Here is a 20,654-nt window from a genome sequence, read left to right on the forward strand (position 1 = left end):
GCTTAAGCCTGGGGGTACAAGACCAGCCTGGCAACATGGTGAGACTCCCGTTTTTAGAAAAAATTAGAAAATTAACTGGGCATGGTAGCATGCACCTATACTCCCAGGTACTGGGCAGGTGAGGTGGGAGAACTGCTTGAGCCCAGGAGGTAGAGGCTGCAGTGAGTTGTGATCATGCCACTCCACTACATTCCAGCCTGGGCAACAAAGTGAGACCCTGTCTCAAAAAAAAAAAAAAAAAAAAAAAAAAAAAGCCTCAAAACAGATAAACAGATAAAATAATTGTGGCATGTCCATACACACCCATCAATAAAAAGCAAGCAATGAACTATTGATACATATAACACTGATAAATCTCAAAATCATTATGCTAAGTGAAAGAACGAAAGAATCCAGATTTTCAAAGTATGATTCCAAGTAAAATTCTACAAGATGCAATGTAACGTACAGTGACAGAAAGCAAATCAATGGTTTCCTCAAGCTGGGCACTGTGGGTCACATCTATAATCCCAACACTTTGGGAGGCTGAGGCAGGCAGACTGCTTGAGCCTGGGAGTTCGAGACCAACCTGAGCAATGTGGCAAAACCCTGTTAATACAAAATATTACGTAGGTGTGGTAGCATGTGCCTGCTGCTACTTGGGAGGCTGAAGTAGAAGAATCAAGTAACCTGGTAAGTCAAGGCTACAGTGAGCTGTGATGGCACTCCAGCTTGCACTCTAGCTGGGTGACGGAGTAAAACCTTGTCTCAAAAAAAAAGTTGCCTAGAAACAAGAGTGGAGGGAAAAATGAATTGCAAAGGGGAATAAGAAGACTTTTGATATTTATGAAAAGGTGCTGTATCTTGCTTATGGTGATGGTTCAATAAGACGTGAGCGCAGTGGCTCACATTTGTAATCCCAGCACTTAGGGAGGCAGAGGCAGGGGGATCGCCTGAGGTCGTGAGTTTGAGACCAGCCTAACCAACATGGAGAAACTCTGTCTCTACCAAAAATACAAAAATTAGCTGGGTGTGGTGGCACCCACCTGTTGTCTCAGCTACTAGGGAGTCTGAGGCAAGAGAATCACTTGAACTTGGGAGGCAGACGCTGCGGTGAGCCGAGATTGTGCCACTGCACTCCAACCTGGGGGACAGAGCAAGACTCTGTCTCAAAAAAAAAAAAAGCCTCAATACTATTTCTGAAACAAAATTAATTGGCACCTTTTTATTTATCTGACGTTACATTAGGGCAGAAAAAGAAGGTAATAAGACAGTACTGTTGGTAATGCAAACAAGTAAGCAATAATTTCAATGGCATACGATATGATAAGGATTATAACAAACATCTGTAACTAGAAGCTAAGGAAACATTTTAAAAGGAGTCTTAGGCCTAATAAAGGCAGCAACATTTCAACTGATTATTGAGGGCTGAGTGGGAGTTTGTGAAAGGGAAATGGTACTCTAACTCAACAAAATCACCCATACAAAGGCACAGTCAAAGAGAATTTGATCTCTTTGGGGAATAGAGAACATTCAATATGGCTGAAGTAAAGGTCTGAAAAGGCTAGGTAAATATTACGCAGGGCTTTGTTGGCCATGAAGAGCTGCTCAAAGTTTTACAAGCAGGAATAAATGTGTGAATGAGAAGTTCACTGTTTTAAAAAAAAGTGCATTTTGTATACTTACTCATTATCCTCTTCACCATGTCTTGCTCTTTTTGCCAAATGTTCATCTTCTAATTCTGTTAAATTCTTAAGTTCCTTCTCACTACTAATTATGCTAAATACTGAAACAGAAAGAAAAAAATGCTATGAGCTAAAACAATTATTTGTATAGCTTTATTGATAATTGAGCTCTTCCAATAAGACTCACCTTTTTCTACCTGAATCCTAAAAGCATTTCTTTTTCTTCGACCATAGTCTATACTGAAAAAAGAAAAGAAGTTTAGCATAGTAGTCTCCACCAATATTTTTCCATTAAGCTCAATCTAAATGGACCAAATCTGCATGAATATTTAATTATGTTACAGTATAGACACTTGCCAAAAACTCATTTTCAAACTTCTAAGTTTATATATTTACTATTGTGACCTTTCTCCATTTTTCCCTTTTAACTAGCCTTTTTTGCTTCAAACATTTTTATTTTAAAATTTCAAACTTATAAAAAAAATTTCAAACTTACTAAAAATATGAAAGAAATAATGTAATCAACACTCATATATTCTTTACCTATAATATTCTCAAACTGCCATACTTACTTTACTTACCTCTGTGTAGAGATTTTTCTGGAGGGGTAAGGCAGAACCATTTGAAAGTAAGTTCTAGGCCAGGCGCAGTGGCTCATGTCTATAATCCCAGCACTTTGGGAGGCCAAGGTGGGAAGATCACTTGAACCTAGGAGTTTGAGACCACCCTTGGCAACACAGGGAAACCCTATCCCTACAAAATATAAAAAAATTAGCTGGGCATGGTAGTATGTGGCTGTAGTCCCAGTTCCTTGGGAGGTTGAGGTGGGAGGACAGCTTGAGTCTGAGAGGTGGTGGCTGCAGTGAGTCGTGATTGTGCCAATGCACTCAGCTTGGCCAACAGAGCAAGACTGTCTCAAAAATAGTAATAATAAATTTAAAAACTAATAAGAAAATAAGTTACAAACACTTCATCTCAAAAATTCTCAGCATGTATCTCTATTTAAAAAAAGGCTACCCGAATAGCTACAATACAATCAACACAAATAAGAAATTTAATATTGGTAAATTATCTAATATATAGTCCATATTAAAATTTCTCAAATTATTCCCAAAAAATGGTCTTTAGAGTTGTTTTGCTTTAACCCAGAGTCTGCTGAAGGTTCATGCATTTATTTGGTTGTTGTGTCTCCTTGACTCTTAACTTGTAATAATCTCTTCACCTTTGTGGATGTAACACAGATATTTTTGAAGGATCCAGGCCAGCAAATTTATAAAATGTCCCACAATCTGATTTATTTTCTGTTTCCTCATTATTAAATTCAAGTTAAACATTTTTAGCAAGACTACCTGCTAAAAATATAAGTGAAAGTTTGATGAGTTGGCCAGGTGTGGTGGCTCACACCTGCAATCCCAGCACTTTGGGAGGCCGAGGAGGGCGGATCACAAGGTCAAGAGATCAAGGCCATTTTGGCCAACATGGTGAAACCCTGTCTCTACCAAAAAATACAAAAATTAGCTGGGCGTGGTGGCACGTGCCTGTAGTCCCAGCTACTTGGGAGGCTGAAGTAGGAGAAGCACTTGAACCTGGAAGGCGGAGGTTGCAGTGAGCCAAATTGTGTCACTGTGCTCCAGCCTGGTGACAGAGCAAGACTCCGTCTCAAAAAAAAAAAAAAGTTTGATGAGTTACAGAATATTTATATAATATTAAAATATCTTCTTATAAATTATTTATTAATTTCAAATTAATTTACAACAGATTGATCAAAACTAGCATTATGGAATAAATAACACCACAGATATTCTGCACCTTTTGAAGTCACATTGATTCCCTGGTATTTCCTTCCAAAAACATACAACCTGATTCCAACCTGTGGAAACAGCCAAAAAACCCAATTTGAGGAATATTTTGTATAGTAACTACCTATAATCTTCAAAAATGTAAAGATTATGAAAAACAAAAAAAGATTGAGGAACCGTTCCAGATTAAAGGAAACTAAAAAGTGAAACAAGCATAATTTAGGGGTTGGATTTCAGTTCAGGAAAAAAAATTCCACAGAACAATAGCTATAAAGAACATTACTGAGACAGGCAAACTCTGAATACGAATGGTGGATTCAGTAACATTATTAAATCAAGATTACATTTTCTGGTTTTAATAAATAAACTGTGGTTATATAACAAAAGCCTTTGTCCTTAGGGAATAGCTAGTATGCATAGTATGCATGGATAAAAGCACTTTCTGGGTAAAGAGTATATGGGTGTTCTTTGTACTATCCTTTTTTTTTTTTTTTTTTTTTTACACAAAAATTCTAGTCACTTTATTTAGAACAAAGAATAAGAGTATTGGCAAATTAACGCAAAGAAGTACCCTACTAAACCTCTCTATGCACAAAAAAGAGCAGTAAAATAAATACTCAGAAATTTCCCAGGTTATCAACTATTAAAATAAAACCTTAGCATTTCAAAAAAGCTTATTCCACTGCAGGGAACAGGGTAGACATTTTTGGTACCATAATAAATCACATATTCACACATCCATATTGCTTCGGTTGAAGAGAACGGAATGAACAGAGGAAATTTCTTCCACAAATCACCCTCCTTTCGATACCCACCATGTTTTTGCTATCTTGTATTATTCTACTTAGCTTAAAATACAAAGTCTTGTAGAAACACATTTTTAGGAGGTTAAAGTTCTCAAGATATTTGCACAGAGTATTTAGAAGTACTTGGAGGAGTTTTGTTAAATGCAGTTGGTCATACTACATATCCCATGGCTGCAGTTTTGACAGACCAAACACATCTGTGTCAGAAATAGACAAAAGGCTTACTCCCCCTTCCCAGAAATGGGTATATTGACATGTTCTTATTCTTGGGATATGAAAAAACGTGTAGTAATGGCATTTAAAGTTTAATTACTGTGTAATGCCTGAGAACAAAATTCAGAACAATTCTCAAAGGGTTAAGAGTCAGACTCCAGGCATTTCCGTTTTTTAGCTGCAGGCTCCTCAGTCTCATGTGATTCTAAAGTGCTTGCACTGGATTTGAGGCTGGTGTCTGCTTTAAGGTTGTCCATGGCAACGGTGAAGCCAGAGAGAAGGTAACCCCCACCTCCACTCATCAGCAGTTTGGGATGACTTCGATCAGGCAAAACCTGGTAATTTCTGAGCCAGGTTTCAGACAGCCTGAGGTTGATGACCCCTCCCCTCTCTCGCAGTTTTGTGTAGCATTCCAACAGAGGCTCTTTGTACTGACAGTAGACCACAAACGGCCTTGAAGGGGCCACGAAGTCCAGCAAAGACAGCAGCAGGGGAGTGGGATGGAAACGACTAGCTAAAATTAAACCATCTGCGTTTCTTTCACTCAGGAGAGCGGCAGCCTCTAAATGTCTTTTCCTCTGCTCTTCTTGTCTCCTCTGTTTTTCCTGAATATAATCTTTTTTGCTTCCTCTCTCTTTAGGCCCCATATGTTCTGGATCTTGAGAAATAGTTTCCACTGTTTCCTGGTCTTCTGGGTGGTTGCTCTCTGGGGCCTCTGCCATGCTGTCTTCATTTTCTTGTTCAGAAGCCTGTTTTTCCTCCAGTGTGCCATTTCTTTCTTCAACCAAAGCACTGTCTTTTGGCTCTGAAGATAACATCTCAGCAGAAAACGTTCCCTGTAGAAGACTGTCCACTTTGTTGAGGGGGAATTCATAAAGACCACTGAGGAAAGATTTGGGAAATCCAAAACATGCTGTTGCTGCCCGAACAGGTCCACCTCCAGGGTATAGCTGAATAATGGAGCCAAAACCTCCCATTCGTTCCATCATTGCACCCAGCACCAAGCCTGCACACGTTTCCAACACAATCATTTTGTTGCCAGCACGGATATTTCCCAATGTCAACATTTGGGCTAGTGTATCGTATCTCATGTGGTTAATTTTTCCAGGTTCTCTTGCATAATACATAATTGAAAGAATACGCGTGGATGGCTTCACAACAGTAATGATAGCTTCATATTTTTTTTTCTTCTTTTTAATATATTTATCTTGGGCAAATTCTGTCTTGTCTCGGAATGTTGTACTATTTTCAATTAACTGCTGAACTATTTCTTTCTCCGCTGGACTTGTACTGCTTTGAACACATCTTCTCGTTTCAGCACTACGAAGTCACCGTCGCAGATACGGTGGTCTCCGGGATGCTGTGGTTGTGGGCCCGGCTGCTCCCCTGAGCCCTCCATGACGCTCAACCTGTCGCCGTGCTCCACGGCGTCTCGCCCCTCCTCCTCCGGTGTCGCCACCGCCAGCCTCGCTTCCCACAACCCGGCGGACTCGAAGCCCTCCGACCAGCACCGCCCCCACGTGTTGCACGCCCTGTACTATTCTTTCAGTTTTCCTCTTTATAAAAATTTTCGCCAGTGTGGTGGCTCACACCTGTAATCCCAGTACTTTCGGAGGCCAAGGAGGGTGGATCATTTGAGGTCAGCAGTTCGAGACCAGCCTGGCCAACATAGTGAAATCCAGTCTCTACTAAAAATACAAAAAATAGCTGGGCATGGTGGTGGGCACCTGTAGTCCCAGCTACTTGGGAGGCTGAGGGAGGAGTACTGCTTGACCACAGGAGGCAGAGGGTGCAGTCAACAGACATCGTGCCACTGCACTCCAGCCTAGGTGACAGAGTGAGACTCCGTCTCAAAAAAATAAATAAATAAATAAATAATAAATTTATTTTTGTTTTTGAGACAGGGTCTTATTCTGTCAGTCAGGCTGGAGTATAGTTGTGTAATCAGAGCTCGCTGCAACCTCAACTTCCCGGACTCGAGTAATCCTCAGCCTCCCAAGTAGCTAGGACGACAGACGTGTGCCAGCACGCCTAGTTAAGTTTTCAATTTTTTTTGTAGAGATGAGGGTCTCACTATGTTGTCCAGGCTGGTATGGAAATTACATAAAAACACAAAGTTTTAGATGTACTAAATCATGATCATTAAAAAAGACAACTTGGGGGCTAGCACGGTGGCTCATGCCTGGAATCCTAGCAGTTTGGGAGGCTGAGGGAGGAGGATTACTTGAGTTCAGGAGTTAAAGACCAGCCTGGGCAACACGGCAAAAGCCCATCTCTACAAAAAATTAGTGAGGCATGGTGGCACGTGCCTTAGTCCCAGCTATTTAGGGGCTGAGGCGAGAGAATCACTTGAACCCAGGGGGATGAAGCTACAGTGAACTGAGATTGTGCCACTGTACTTCAGCCTGGGTGACAGAGTGAGACCATGTCTCAAAAAATAAAAACATAATAATTTGGCCGGGTGTGGTGGCTCATGCCTGTAATCCCAGCATTTTGGGGGCGTGGTGGCTCATGTCTATAATCCCAGCATTTTGGGAGGCCGAGGCAGGTGGATCACCTGAGGTCAGGAGCTAGCGACCAGCCTGGCCAACCCGTCTCTAATTAAAAAAAAAAAAAAAAAAATATATATATATACACACACACACACACACACACACACACACACACACACACACATATACAAATTCAAAATTAAATAAAGATGTAAAAATGATTCTTAGTTCATGAGCCATACAAAACAAGGTGGTAGGCAAGAACTGGTTTGATAGCCATAGTTTGCCAACACCTGGATAAAGGAAGATGACAGATAGATGTAGGGACCATGTCTAAAAGCTGAAATAGGCCAGGCACGGTGACTCATGCGTGGGAGGCTGAGGCGGGAGGATCACTTGAAGTCAGGAGTTCAAGCCCAGCCTGGCCAACATGGCAAAACCCTGTCTCAACTAAAAATACAAAAATTAGCTGGGTGTGGTGGCATGTGCCTATAGTCCTGGCTACTCAGGAGACTGAGGCAGGAGAGTCACTTGAAGCCGGGAGGTAGAGGATACAGTGAGCAGAGATTGCACCACTGCACTCCAGCCTGGGTGACAAAGTGAGACTCCATCTCAAAAAACAAACAAAAACAACACATATATAACATGTTCTACATATGTATCCCATAACTTAAAAAGTATAATAAAAATAAAAAAGGGAAAAATCAGAGCTTGCCATAGCTCTGCTCAAAACCTTTCAGTGGAGTCACAGACATCCAGAGTAAAACTGGTCTAAAAAGCCCTGCATACTGATTTCTGAAATCCTTGCAGGAAAAAAAAAAAAAAAAAAAAAAGCCCTGCATATTCTGGCCTCCGTTGTCCTAGTTTACTTTTCCTCTCCTGTCCTAACCACACAGACCTTCTCAAACATGCCAAGCACAGGAACTTCATTCTCGTTGTTCATTCACTCTGAATTACTCTTCCTCTGGATGTTCCTGCGTCCCACAACTTGCTCCTTCAGTTTATTCAGTTTTCGGAGCAGTGTCTCCTAATTACTGGATCTGGTGGCCCCTTCTCTGTCCTTACACTTGACTGCTTTTTGGCATTTGACATTGTCAGTTTTCCTCTATAGCTTTCATTTTGGTTCATTATAAAAGTACAGATTTGGGGCCGGGTGCGGTGGCTCAAGCCTGTAATCCCAGCACTTTGGGAGGCCGAGGCGGGTGGATCACGAGGTCAAGAGATCGAGATCATCCTGGTCAACATGGTGAAACCCCGTCTCTGCTAAAAATACAAAAAATTAGCTGGGCATGGTGGGGCGTGCCTGTAATCCCAGCTACTCAGGAGGCTGAGGCAGGAGAATTGCCTGAACCCAGGAGGCGGAGGTTGCGGTGAGCCGAGATCGCGCCATTGCACTCCAGCCTGGGTAACAAGAGCGAAACTCCATCTCAAAAAAAAAAAAGTACAGATTTGATATCCCTTATTCTAAATGCTTAAGACCAAAACACAAAAATTAGCCAGGCATGGTGGCAGGCACCAGTAGTCACAGCTACTCAAGAGGCTGAGGCAGGAGAATCACTTGAACCCGGGAGGTGTAGGTTGCAGAGAGCTGAAATTATGCCACTGCACTCAAGCCTTGGTGACAGAGCAAGACTGTCTCAAAAACAAAACAAAACAAAACAGATTTCAGTACTGGTAAGTATAGTGCTACTGTGACAAATACTTTAAAATGTAAAAATGGCTTTGGAACTAGGTAATAGAGGCCAGAGAGTTTTGAGGTGCATGTCAGAAGAAACCTAGATGGCTCTGAAGTTACTGCTGTTAGAAATATGGACCCTGTGGCCAGGCGCGGTGGCTCACGCCTGTAATCCCAGCACTTTGGGAAGCCGAGGCGGGTGGATCACGAGGTCAAGAGATCGAGACCATCCTGGTTAACATGCTGAAACCCCGTCTCTACTAAAAATACAAAAAATTAGCTGGGCATGGTGGCATGTGCCTGTAATCCCAGCTACTCAGGAGGCTGAGGCAGGAGAATCACCTGAACCCAGGAGGCAGAGGTTGCGGTGAGCTGAGACCGTGCCATTGCACTGCAGCCTGGGTAACAAGAGCAAAACTCTGTCTCGAAAAAAAAAAAAGAAATATGGACCCTGAAGGCAATTCTGGTGAGGGCTCAGAAAGACAAGAGAAGAGCTATAGAGGAAGCTTCTATAGTTATATACACAGAGAGAGAGAGAGAATAGTAGTAGAAATATGAATGTTAAAGATGCTTCTGGTGAGGTCTCAGACGGCAATGAGAAGCATGTTATTGGAAACTGGAGGAAAGGTAGTCCGTGTTATGAAGTGGCCAAGGACTTGTGTTTTACTGTTTTAAAAGTAGAACTTGTAAGTGATGAATGTGGATATTTCATTCCGATTTTCAAGCAAAGTGTTGAGGTGTGGCTGATTTCTCTTTGCTGCTCACAGTGAAATTTTATGTTATAGAGAGAGACAAAGAAGGAACTGTTAAACAAAAAGGAAACCAGGACCTGAAGATTGGAAAATTCTTGGTCTATCCATATTGTAAAAAATGAAAAAGCACAATCTAGAGAGAACATCAAGGGTATGGAGGGACTACGATTTGCTAAAGGGATTACCAGCAAATGACTTACGGATCCAGTCAGCCATCTCAGCAGAAGCCAGGAATAGGGATGGGTTAAAGTAACAGAAACACTGCCAGCTTGGACTGAAGGGACAGAGATGGGGACAAAATTAAGGAAGGCTGCTGGACTTCCAGGATTCTATAGGACAGGGGAATAAAACTACTCAGCTGTGAAGACAAGTTATCCTTCAAGAAAAGGGAAGAATGACCCTTAAGGAGGCTCAAAAGAATGCAGGCCTACCACTGTCAACACAGACCCAGAGGGCACAGGTCCAGCAGGTGGGGCTGTCTCCTCCTAGGTACCACACAGGGCAGGATCACCATCCTACTGCACCCACAGGGCAGAGCATCAGGCCAAAGAAGATTATTCTAAAGTCTGAAAATCTAGTGAAATTTGTCCTGCTTGGTTTTGGACTTGCTTGGGACCCATGACCCTTTCTTTTTTTTTCCAATCGTTCTCTTCTAGAATAGGAATGTCTAACCTACGCCTATGCCTGTCCTGCCACCGCACAAGTGTGCATCACTAAACAATGGAGAAACATTCTGAGATGCATATCATGAAGCATTTTCATTGTGTGAAAACAAAAATAAGTAAGAGTGTATTTACACAAACCTAGATGGTATAGCCTATTATACACCTAGACTACACGGTATAGCCTAATGTGCCTACAAACCTGTACAGTATATGATTGTACTAAATACTACAGGCAACTATAACACAATGGTATTATGTATTTAAACACATCTAAAAAGAAAAGGTACAGCACAAATATGATGTAATAACCATATGGGACCACCATCATACCTGAGGTCCATCACTGACTGAAACACTGTTATGCAGCACATGCCTGTATTTTGGAAGCAAATAACTTGTCTGGTTTCACAGGTTAATAGATGAAGAACAATTCTGTCCTAGGATAAATCATACCTTGAATCTCAGCCACTACCGATTAATTTAAATGATATATATTTTTTTGAGACGGAGTTTCGCTCGTTACCCAGGCTGGAGTGCAATGGCGCAATCTTGGCTCATCGCAACCTCCGCCTCCTGGGTTCAGGTAATTCTCCTGTCTCAGCCTCCAGAGTAGCTGGGATTACAGGCACATACCACCATGCCCAGCACTTTTTTTTTTTTTTTTGTATTTTTAGTAGAGACGGGGTTTCACCTTGTTGACCAGGATGGTCTCGATTTCTTGACCTTGTGATCTACCCGCCTTGGCCTCCCAAAGTGCTGGGATTACAGGCTTGAGCCACCGCGCCTGGCACTAGATGATATATTTCTTTAAAATTTATTTTAGAGACAGGGTCTTGCTCTGGTATGCAGCTGGAGTGCATTGATGCAATCATAGCTCACTGCAACCTTCAACTCCTGGGTTCAAGCGATCCTCCCACCTCAGCCTCTTGAGTAGTAAGGTTGATGCCACCATACCCAGCTAATTATTTCTATTTTTATTTTGTAGAGATGGGGTCTCATTATGTTGCCCAGGCTGGTCTTGAACTCTATGACCTTAAGCCACTGGCCTCTCAAAATGCTGAGATTATAGGTGTGAGTCCTTGCATCTGGCCTGACTTAGATGATATTTAGATGAAAGTTTGCACTTAAGAGTTGATGCTAAAATGAGTTAAGACTTTTGGGGCTTGTGGAATAAAATGAATGTATCTGCACATGAGAAGGACACAAATTTCGGGAGTCACAGGACAGAGTCCAATAGGTTGAACTGTTTCCCTTAAATTCTTATGATGATGTCCTAACCCCCAGTACCTCAGAATGTGACTGCCATTTGGAGATAAGGCCTTTAGAAATAATTAAGGTATTCTTGGCTGGGTGAGGTGGCTCATACCTGTAATCCTAGCACTTGGGGAGGCTGAGGTGGATGGATCACCTGAGGTCAGGAGTTCGAGACCGGCCTGGCCAACATGGCAAAATCCCATCTCTATTAAAAATACAAAAATTAGTCAGGCATGGTTAGCGTACACCTGTAATCCCAGCTACTCAGGAGGCTGAGGCAGGAGAATTGCTTGAACCTAGGAGGCAGAGGTTGCAGTGAGTGGAGATTGAGTCACTACACTGAAGCCTGGGTGACAGAGCAAGACTCTGTCTTAAAAAAAAAAAAAGACTCAGGAAGCTGGCTGGGCATGGTGGCTCATACCTATAATCCTAGCACTTAGAGAGGCCAGGGTGGAAGGATCACTTGAGGTCAGGTGTTCAAGACAAACCTGGACAAATACAGAAAGGCCCTGTCTGCACAAAAAAATGAAAATAAAAATTATATTTAAAAAAAAGATTTGGGAAACTCAGGGAGATCATACCTGTTGGTGATGGTTTTAATTTTCTTTCTTTCTTCATTTTTGAGACAGTATCTCGCTCTGTCTCTAAGGTTACAGTGCAGTGGCATGACCACAGCTCACTACAGCCTTGACCTCCTGGGCTCAAGTGATCCTCCCACCTCCGCTTTCCAAGTAGGTGGGACCACAGGTGCACACCTCCAACCCTGGCAAATTTTTGTATATTTTTTGTAGAGATGGGATTTCACCATGTTGCCCATGCTGGTCTCAAACTCCTGGGCTTAGGCCATCCTCCTACCTCAGCCTCCCAAAGTGCTGAGATTATAGGCATGAGCCATTATACCTGGCCCAGTTTTAATTTTCTAATGAAGCAGGAAAGAAAGTGATATAATAACATCTCTATCTCTTGACCAGACTATGAGGTACTGAAAGATAAGCAGTGACTATTCCCCATAGTACAAAAATCATCTTACTGCACTTAATAGGTACTTGATAAATGTTTGTATAACCAAATTGAGTTCCAAGATTATGGATTGGTAAACTAATGCCAGCAGCTATTAATAACAATTGGAAATTTAAGAAGGATACAAACTTTTAAAATTGTAAAGGGGAAAGAAAAATCCAAGGATCTGGAAACTATATTTCTTTACCTGTACATTCTTTGTAAATCGGATGCTAAGACTCCAATGTCCACATATTTGCCACATTTGTTACTGGTAAGGTACTAAAACAGAAAATATAACAAATATAAAACACTCAGTATTTCAAACTCAGTGGTTTTAATCAACAGATTGGGCTATTTGAACACATTATACTTTAATATAAACTCTTCATTAATAAAGCATACCAGAAACATAAATAAAAGCAACCAAATTGTCAAGTCTGGAATCAGAAAATTTAATCAACATTATTAATCACTATAACACAATACTAATAATTACTAGAATAGTTAAAAGGCAGTAAGTGAGGGCTTACTTACTAATATCCCAGGTTTCAAAACAAGCCCAGAACACTGCAATAAACTCACCAGGACACCAGGGGATATTTTAAACTTCAGGAAACACAGTGACATTTGACATCTGTCAGACATTGCAGGAACTACTAGCTTGAGGCAATTTCATTTCGGTATTAAATCACCTTTTGGCTGGGCATGGTGACTCGTACCTGTAATCCCGACACTTTGGGAACCCAGGAGTTCAAGACCACCTTGGGCAACAGTTTGACCTTGTCTCTACAAAAAAAATGTGGTGGCTTATGCTTGTAATCCAGCATTTTGAGAGGCCAAGGTGGGAGATTGCTTGAGCCCAGAGTTAGAGGTTGCAGTGAGCTATGATAGAGCCACTGCACTCCAGCCTGGGCAACAGAAGAAGACCTTGTATCAAAAATAAGTAAGTAAAATAGCCTGGATGTGGTGGTTCACAACTGTAATCCCAGCAACTTTGAGGGGCAAAGGCAGGAGGATTGCTTGAGTCCAGGTGTTCGAAACCAACCTGGGAAAGATGGTCAGGTATCATTTCCACAAAAAATTTAAAAATTAGCCAGACATGGTGGTATACACCTGTGGTACCAGCTACATTGGGGGGCTGAGGTGGGAGAATCTCGACTCCAGGAGTTTGGGGTGGTAGTGGGCAGTGTCACAACACTGCACTCCAGCCTGGGTGACAGAGGAAAACCTGGTCTCAAAAATAAAAAATTAAATTAAATGTATAGCTAAGTGAAAACCTATTTAAAATATCGTATAAGATTACCTTTAGGCTATGTCTATAAGGTGAATATGAAATATAAATAAATTTCATGTTTAACTTGGGTCCCATCCCCAGATATCTCATTATGTATACGTAAACATTCCAAAATCTGAAACATTTTTTGGTCTTAAGCATTTAGAATAAGGGATATTAAATCTGTACTTTTATAATGAACCAAAGTGAAAGCTGTAGAGGAACACTGACAATGTCAAATGCCAAAAAGCAGTCAAGTGTAAGGACAGAGAAGGGGCCACCAGATCCAGTAATTAGGAGACACTGCTCCGAAAACTGAATAAACTGAAGGAGCAAGTTGTGGGACACAGGAACATCCAGAGGAAGAGTAATTCAGAGTGAATGAACAACGAGAATGAAGTTCCTGTGCTTGGCATGTTTGAGAAGGTCTGTGTGGTTAGGACAGGAGAGGAAAAGTAAACTAGGACAACGGAGGCCAGACTATGCAGGGCTTTTTAGACCGGTTTGACTCTAGCTGTCTGTGACTCCACTGAAAGGTTTTGAGCAGGCAAACTCTGATTTTTCCCTTTTTTATTTTTATTATATTTTTAAGTTATGGGATACATGTGTAGAACATGTTACATAGGTATACATGTGCCATGATGGTTTGCGGCACCCATCAAGCCGGCATCTACATTAGGTATTTCTCCTAATGCTACCCCTCCCCTAGCCCGATTTTTCTCTTTAAAGGGATGTCTTGGCTGTGCATGGTGGCTCACACTTGTAATCCCAGCACTTTGGGAGGCCAAGGGGAATGGATCACCTGAGGTCAGGAGTTCGAGACCAGCCTAGCCAACGTGGTGAAACGCTGTCTTTACTAAAAATATAAAAATTAGCCAGGTGTGATAATGTGCACTTGTAATCCCACCTACTTGGGAGGGTGAGGCAAGAGAATCACTGGAACTCAGGAGGCAGAGGTTGCAATGAGAAAAACAAAAAGCTGTTTCTGGCTGCTTTGTGGGAAATAGGCTTTAGGTAAAAGCAGAATCAGAGAGATCAGTTAGGAGGCTATTGCAATAGTCTAAGGTAGAGATGATGGTTTGGACTAAGATGGTTAGAGGGAAAGACAGTAAGAAGTACTTGGAATATATTTTGAAAGTAAAGCCAATCAGGCTGTCGATGGATGGTATACAGGAAATGAAAGAAAGACTCAGAATGATCCTTAAGGTTTTTGGCCTTACCAACTGGATGAATGGTAGTATCATTTAACAAGATACAGAACACTAAGAAAATCACAAGTTCCACTTGGCCATTTTAATTTGGAGCTATGCATGCTGCCCAGGCAGCTGGATATGTCAATCTGTAATTCAAGATAAAATCTGGACTGGAGATATAAATTTAAGGGTCATAAATATATAGAGGCCAGTGCAGTAGCTTGCATCTGTAATCCCAGCACTTTGGGAACCTGAGGCCTGATTGCTTGAACCCAGGAGTTCAAGACCAGCCGGAGTAATGTACTGGAAACCCGTCTCTACAAATAATAATAATATATTAGCCAGGTATGGTGGTGCACACCTGTGGTCCCAGCTACTGGGGAGGCTGAGGAGGGAGGATCACTTCAGTTCGGGAGGTCGAGGGTGCAGTGAGCTATGACTGTGCCCATAAACAGCCACTGCACTCTAGCCTAGGCAACAGAACGAGATCGTGTCTCAGAAAAATAAAAATAAAATGAAATCAATATACAGATAATATGTAGATACAATTCAAAGGTTATTAGACTGAGATCACACAGGAAGTATTGATAGACAAGAGCGGTGTTTGAGGAAAGAGGAGGAAGAGGAGGTAAGAGAATAGTAGCTAAGAGTACTTCCAACATTTACAAGTTGGTAGAAAAAGATGGGTCCGAAAAGCAGTTGTTTGGGGGCTGGTGAATTGAAAAAAAAATAATAAGTAGAATGTATAGCTCACAAATTACAAAGTGAACAAAAATCTCTCCCATCTTTTAACTCAGACTTCTTGGTTACATTCTTTTTTTTTTTTTTTTTTTTTTTTTGAGACAGAGTTTCGCTCTTGTGACCCAGGCTGGAGTGCAATGGCGCGATCTCGGCTCACCGCAACCTCCGCCTCCTGGGTTCAGGCAATTCTCCTGCCTCAACCTCCTGAGTAGCTGGAATTACAGGCATGCGCCACCATGCCCAGCTAATTTCTTGTATTTTTAGTAGAGACGGGGTTTCACCATGTTGACCCGGATGGTCTCGATCTCTTGACCTCGTGATCCACCCGCCTCGGCCTCCCAAAGTGCTGGGATTACAGGCTTGAGCCACCGTGCCCGGCCCTTCTTGGTTACATTCTAAGGTATTTGCCACATACTGCTTTTTACTCATGATCATTAAAAAGAGAAAACCGCAGGCAAGGTGCCTGTTACAGTTGCCAGACGCATGTTACCACGTTTTAGTGTTTAAGTTCCTTGGGAACGGAAATTTTACGTATTATTTATGCCACCCCTTCTCAAGGACCTCTTACAATGAGTGTTGGGAGACCATTCCTGTACTAACTTCACAAGCCAAGGAGGTTAAAATTCAAAGGCTAACTCCACTCTCCTGAACGATCAGAGCTGAAGACGACGAGATAACCTGGGTAGCCCCACCAAGCTGCACCCTCCCACCGTCCCTGGCTGCTCCTTGAGACTCCGCACCAACGTGGGTAGGGAAGGCCCCGGCACCACCAACCAAAGAGGAACAGACGCACGCCCAGGCCCAGACTGGGGCAAGGAGACTAGCTGAGTTCCACGCGGACGCCGCCCGATAAAAGGACAGTGGCACCCTGGGGCAGCAACCGGGGCCCATGGCGAGGCCGAGCGGTGCAGAATACACACCTGGATGACTCGCTGCTTCAGTTTATTATCCACGAACCCTGCAGGTCTGGGCTTCATCGCGTCGCTCTCCTCGGCCACTGCTCCGACCGCCTGCTCCCTGCGAACCGGGGGCCTCGTAGGGGTTGCCCGCCTCGAATGCCGGGCCAGTAGGACCAGAAATGCACCCCTCCTGGGTCCTAGCCCGCGCCGTTTCCAACAGAATAAAAGTAACGCCAATGAGAGGGGAAAATTCCGAGGAGCGGGAAAAGACTTGAACACCTCAGGGAGTTTCTAGGGGGCCTTATTTTTCAGGCATGCCCAATGGGCCTTGGACGATTAGGCCCCCTTTGAACGCGCTCAACCTTATTGGTTCCCAGCCGGGCGAACCAGGCTGGAGGAGGTTCCTACCCCGGCGCGGCAGGCGGGGAAGCTATCTACGACGTCCGCTGGTGAACTTGGTTTGCTTTCGTCAGGCTTTCCAGCCACACTTCATTCTAATACAAAGCTAATCTTGGCAAACCAGCGACAGTAGATAGTGGGAGTGGTAAAATCAGGATAAAAACACAGCACTAGGCCGGGCGCGGTGGCTCAAGCCTGTAATCCCAGCACTTTGGGAGGCCGAGGCGGGTGGATCACGAGGTTGAGAGATCGAGACCAACCTGGTCAACATGGTGAAACCCCGTCTCTACTAAAAATACAAAAAATTAGCCGGGCATGGTGGCGTGTGCCTATAATCCCAGCTACTCAGGAGGCTGAGGCAGGAGAATTGCCTGAACCCAGGAGGCGGAGGTTGCGGTGAGCCGAGATCGCGCCATTGCACTCCAGCCTGGGTAACAAGAGCGAAACTCCGTCTCAAAAAAAAAAAAAAAAAAAAAAAAAAAAAAAAAAAACAAACCAAACCAAAACAAAAAACAAAACAAAACAAAACAAAAAAAAAAAACAAAAAACACAGCACTAGCCTCTGCTTGCTTTCCCACGTAGTTACCTTACATTTTTGAGGCGCCACGAAAGAGCTAGGTGAATAAGAAAAGGAAGGACGGATTTAACCAGATAACTAAGTCATCTGTCACTTTTAGAACTCATTTGACCTACGCTGTTATGAGCAGGTAATTTGTTGAATATATCCAGTGCAAGACTCCTTGGCCCAGAAGTTTATTAAACGTTTCTGTTTGCTCCGGGTAAGTTTATCCTGCAGTTAGGGAGACACAAAGGGATAGTTACCAAGCATTTTTTTTCCTTAAGTTGCAAGCTCTAGGTTCTGTGTTCTTTATTTCAGTCGTGTTTTGAGTATTCTTATTTCAGGTCCTATTTGGCTTGTGACAAAGTTAAGCGCAGTGTATTCAGGAGCAGAGGGAGGAGAGAAAATGGAATTAAGGGTGTGAAGCTGGGTGAGGTGGCTTATATTTGCAATCCCAGCATTTTGGGAGACAGAGGTTGGTGGATCTCTTGAGGTCAGGAGTTCGTGACCAGCCTGGCAAACATGGTGAAACGTTGTCTCTAAAAATACAAAAATAAGTACTGAATTAAGTATTAGATTTTCCACTCAAACTATTGGTCCCTTTGGCTGCAACGTCATTTCCTACTTCTTTGCTATACTCTTTTTATTTTATTTATTTTTTTGAGACAGAGTCTAACACCCAGGCTGGAGTGCAGTGGTGCGATCTTGGCTCATTGCAACCTCTGCCTCCTGGCTTCAAGCTATTCTCCTGCCTCACACTCCCAAGTAAGTGGGACTACAGGTGTCCACCACCACACTCCGCTAATGTTTTATAATTTTAGTAGAAACCGGTTTCATCATATTGGCCAGGCTGGTCTCAAACTCATGACCTCGTGATCTGCCCACCTCAGCCTCCCAAAGTGCTGGGATTACAGATGTGAGCCACCTCTCCGGGCCATTTTAATTTTTTTTTTAGTTGTGGTAAAATATAAGAAAATTTACTATTTTAAACATTTTTAAGTGTGCAGTTTAGTGATATTCAATACATTCATGATATGCAACCATCACTGCCATCTAGCTCCAGAACTGTTTCCATCCTGTAAAACTGAAACTCTATACCGATTAAAAGATAACTCCCCAATCCTCCCTCCCCCCAGCCCCTGGCAACTACCATTCTACTATCTGTCTTTATGATTTTGACAACACTAACTTCCTCATATAAGTGAAATCTTCCAGTGTTTGACTTTTGTGACTGGCTTGTTTCTTGGCATAATACCCTCATGTAGCATGTGTTAGAATTTCCTTCTTTTTTTTTTTTTTTTTTTTTTTTGAGATGTAGTCTCACTCTGTCTCCTAGGCTGGAGTGCAGTAGCGCAATCTGAGCTCACTGCACACTTTGCCTCCTGGGTTCTAGTGATTCTACCACCTCAGTCTCCCAAGTAGCTGGAAATGCAGTTGCATGCCACCACACCCGACTAATATTTTGTAATTTTAGTAGAGATGGCATTTGGCCATGCTGGCCAGGCTGATCTCGAACTCCTGACCTCAGGTGATCTGCCTGCTTCGGACTCTGAAGTGCTGGGATTACATACAGGTGTGAGCCACCGAACCCAGCCTTTCCTTTGTTTTTGTTGTTGTTAGTTTGTTTTTTTGAGACAGAGTTTTGCTCTTGTTGCCCCAGGCTGGAGTGCAATGGCATGATCTTGGCTCCCCTCAATCTCTGCCTCCCAGGTTTAAGTCATTCTCCTGCCTCAGCCTCCCAAGTAGCTGGGATTACAGGCATGTGCCACCACACCTGGCTAATTTTATAGTTTTAGTAGAAATGGGGTTTCTTCATGTTTGTCAGGCTGGTGTTGAACTCCTGACTTCAGGTGATCCACCTGCCTTGGCCTCCCAAAGTGTTGGGATTACAGGCATGCGCCACAGTGCCTGGCCTCTTTCGTTTTTTAAGGCTGAATAAAATTTGGCCCTTTTACCATTCTGCCTTTTGCCATGGGATGACACAGCAAGAAGGCCCTCACCAAATGATGGCTCCTTGATTTTGAACTTTCCAGCCCTCTTGTATTCATTCAACAAGTATTTACTGAGTGCCTACCAGTTTCAGTGTCTGCTCTGCCCTTTAGGCTTCTGGGGAAAAGCAGAATTATAATTGTAAGTTTTAATTTTAATTTTAATTTAATTTTATTTTTTTAAGACGGGGTTTCACCATGTTGGTCAGGCTGGTCTTGAACTCCCGACCTCAGGTGATCTGCTCGCCTTGGCCTCCAAAGTGCTTGGATTACAGGCGTCAGCCACCCACCACTCCCGGCCCAGGCCAAGTCTTTATTTGCATAGAGTGTAACTTACTTCAGCTTCCAATTGGTCGGGGGCCAAGTGGGTGTAACCAATAGGAAACTTCTAAAGGGTACTTAAGCCCCGGAAGATTTTGCAACTGGGGCTCCTGAACTGCTTGCTTGAGCCCATTCCCCTCTTTGGCATGTACTTTTGCTTCAGTAAATCAGTGCTTCATTGCTTCATTCTTTTGTTGCTTTGTTTGTGCATTTCATTCAATTTTTTGTTCAACACACCAAGAACCTGGACAACTTGTAGTCAAGACCCTCCACCAGTAACAATACCATAGCACTTGCTTTTGAGAAAATAAAAACCTTTATTGCAAAGTTGGCTTGTCGTGTTCAAATGTGTCTCCCTAAACTGGGCAGGTTTTATAGGCAGAGACTTACAATGAGAAAGATAGGATAATGCAATGAAGTAGGCCAGGCACAGTAGCTCACGCCTGTAATTTCAGAACTTTGAGAAGCACAGGTGGGTGGATCACCTGAGGTCAAGAGGTTGAGACCAGCCTAACCAATATGGTGAAACCTCATCACTACAAAAATTAGCTGGGCATGGTGGTACGCACCTGTAATCCCAGATGCTTGGGAGGCTGAGGCAGGAGAATCACTTGAACCTGGGAGGTGGAGGTTGCAGTGAGCTAAGATCATGCCACTACACTCCAGCCTGGTTGACAAAGTGAGACTCCATTAAAAAAAAAAAAAAAAAAAAAAAGCCGGGCGCGGTGGCTCAAGCCTGTAATCCCAGCACTTTGGGAGGCTGAGGCGGGTGGATCACGAGGTCGAGAGATCGAGACCATCCTGGTCAACATGGTGAAACCCCATCTCTACTAAAAATATAAAAAATTAGCTGGGCATGGTGGCTCGTGCCTGTAATCCCAGCTACTCAGGAGGCTGAGGCAGGAGAATTGCCTGAACCCAGGAGATGGAGGTTGCGGTGAGCCAAGATCAGGCCATTG

At 43.0% G+C, this 20,654-nt stretch overlaps 1 protein-coding gene and 1 pseudogene across 4 annotated transcripts in view; both read right to left on the minus strand.

Moving 5' to 3' along the window:
* Window positions 1-16,570, minus strand: part of NVL (nuclear VCP like) — a 104,918-nt gene extending 88,348 nt beyond the window's left edge. For 2 of the 4 annotated variants that reach the window (XR_745172.3, XM_003930311.4), the window contains exons 1-4: window positions 16,450-16,570; window positions 12,528-12,601; window positions 1,852-1,904; window positions 1,666-1,765 (exon numbers count right to left, since the gene is read on the minus strand). Coding sequence is in view for 3 of the 4 variants with exons in the window: in XM_003930311.4 (XP_003930360.3) it covers window positions 1,666-1,765; window positions 1,852-1,904; window positions 12,528-12,601; window positions 16,450-16,506 (284 nt within the window). In the remaining variant the exon portion in view is untranslated. Of the gene's footprint in view, window positions 1-1,665; window positions 1,766-1,851; window positions 1,905-2,245; window positions 2,418-12,527; window positions 12,604-16,449 lie in introns of those variants that run through there. The other 2 variants (XM_010340908.3, XM_074385244.1) reach the window with 2 other exon arrangements.
* LOC104651748 (tRNA (adenine(58)-N(1))-methyltransferase non-catalytic subunit TRM6 pseudogene) lies at window positions 2,424-5,808 on the minus strand (annotated as a pseudogene).
* Window positions 16,571-20,654: the final 4,084 nt, after the last annotated feature.

This window comes from Saimiri boliviensis, chromosome 14 (genome assembly GCF_048565385.1).
Source record: "Saimiri boliviensis isolate mSaiBol1 chromosome 14, mSaiBol1.pri, whole genome shotgun sequence".
NCBI classification, from domain to species: domain Eukaryota; kingdom Metazoa; phylum Chordata; class Mammalia; order Primates; family Cebidae; genus Saimiri; species Saimiri boliviensis.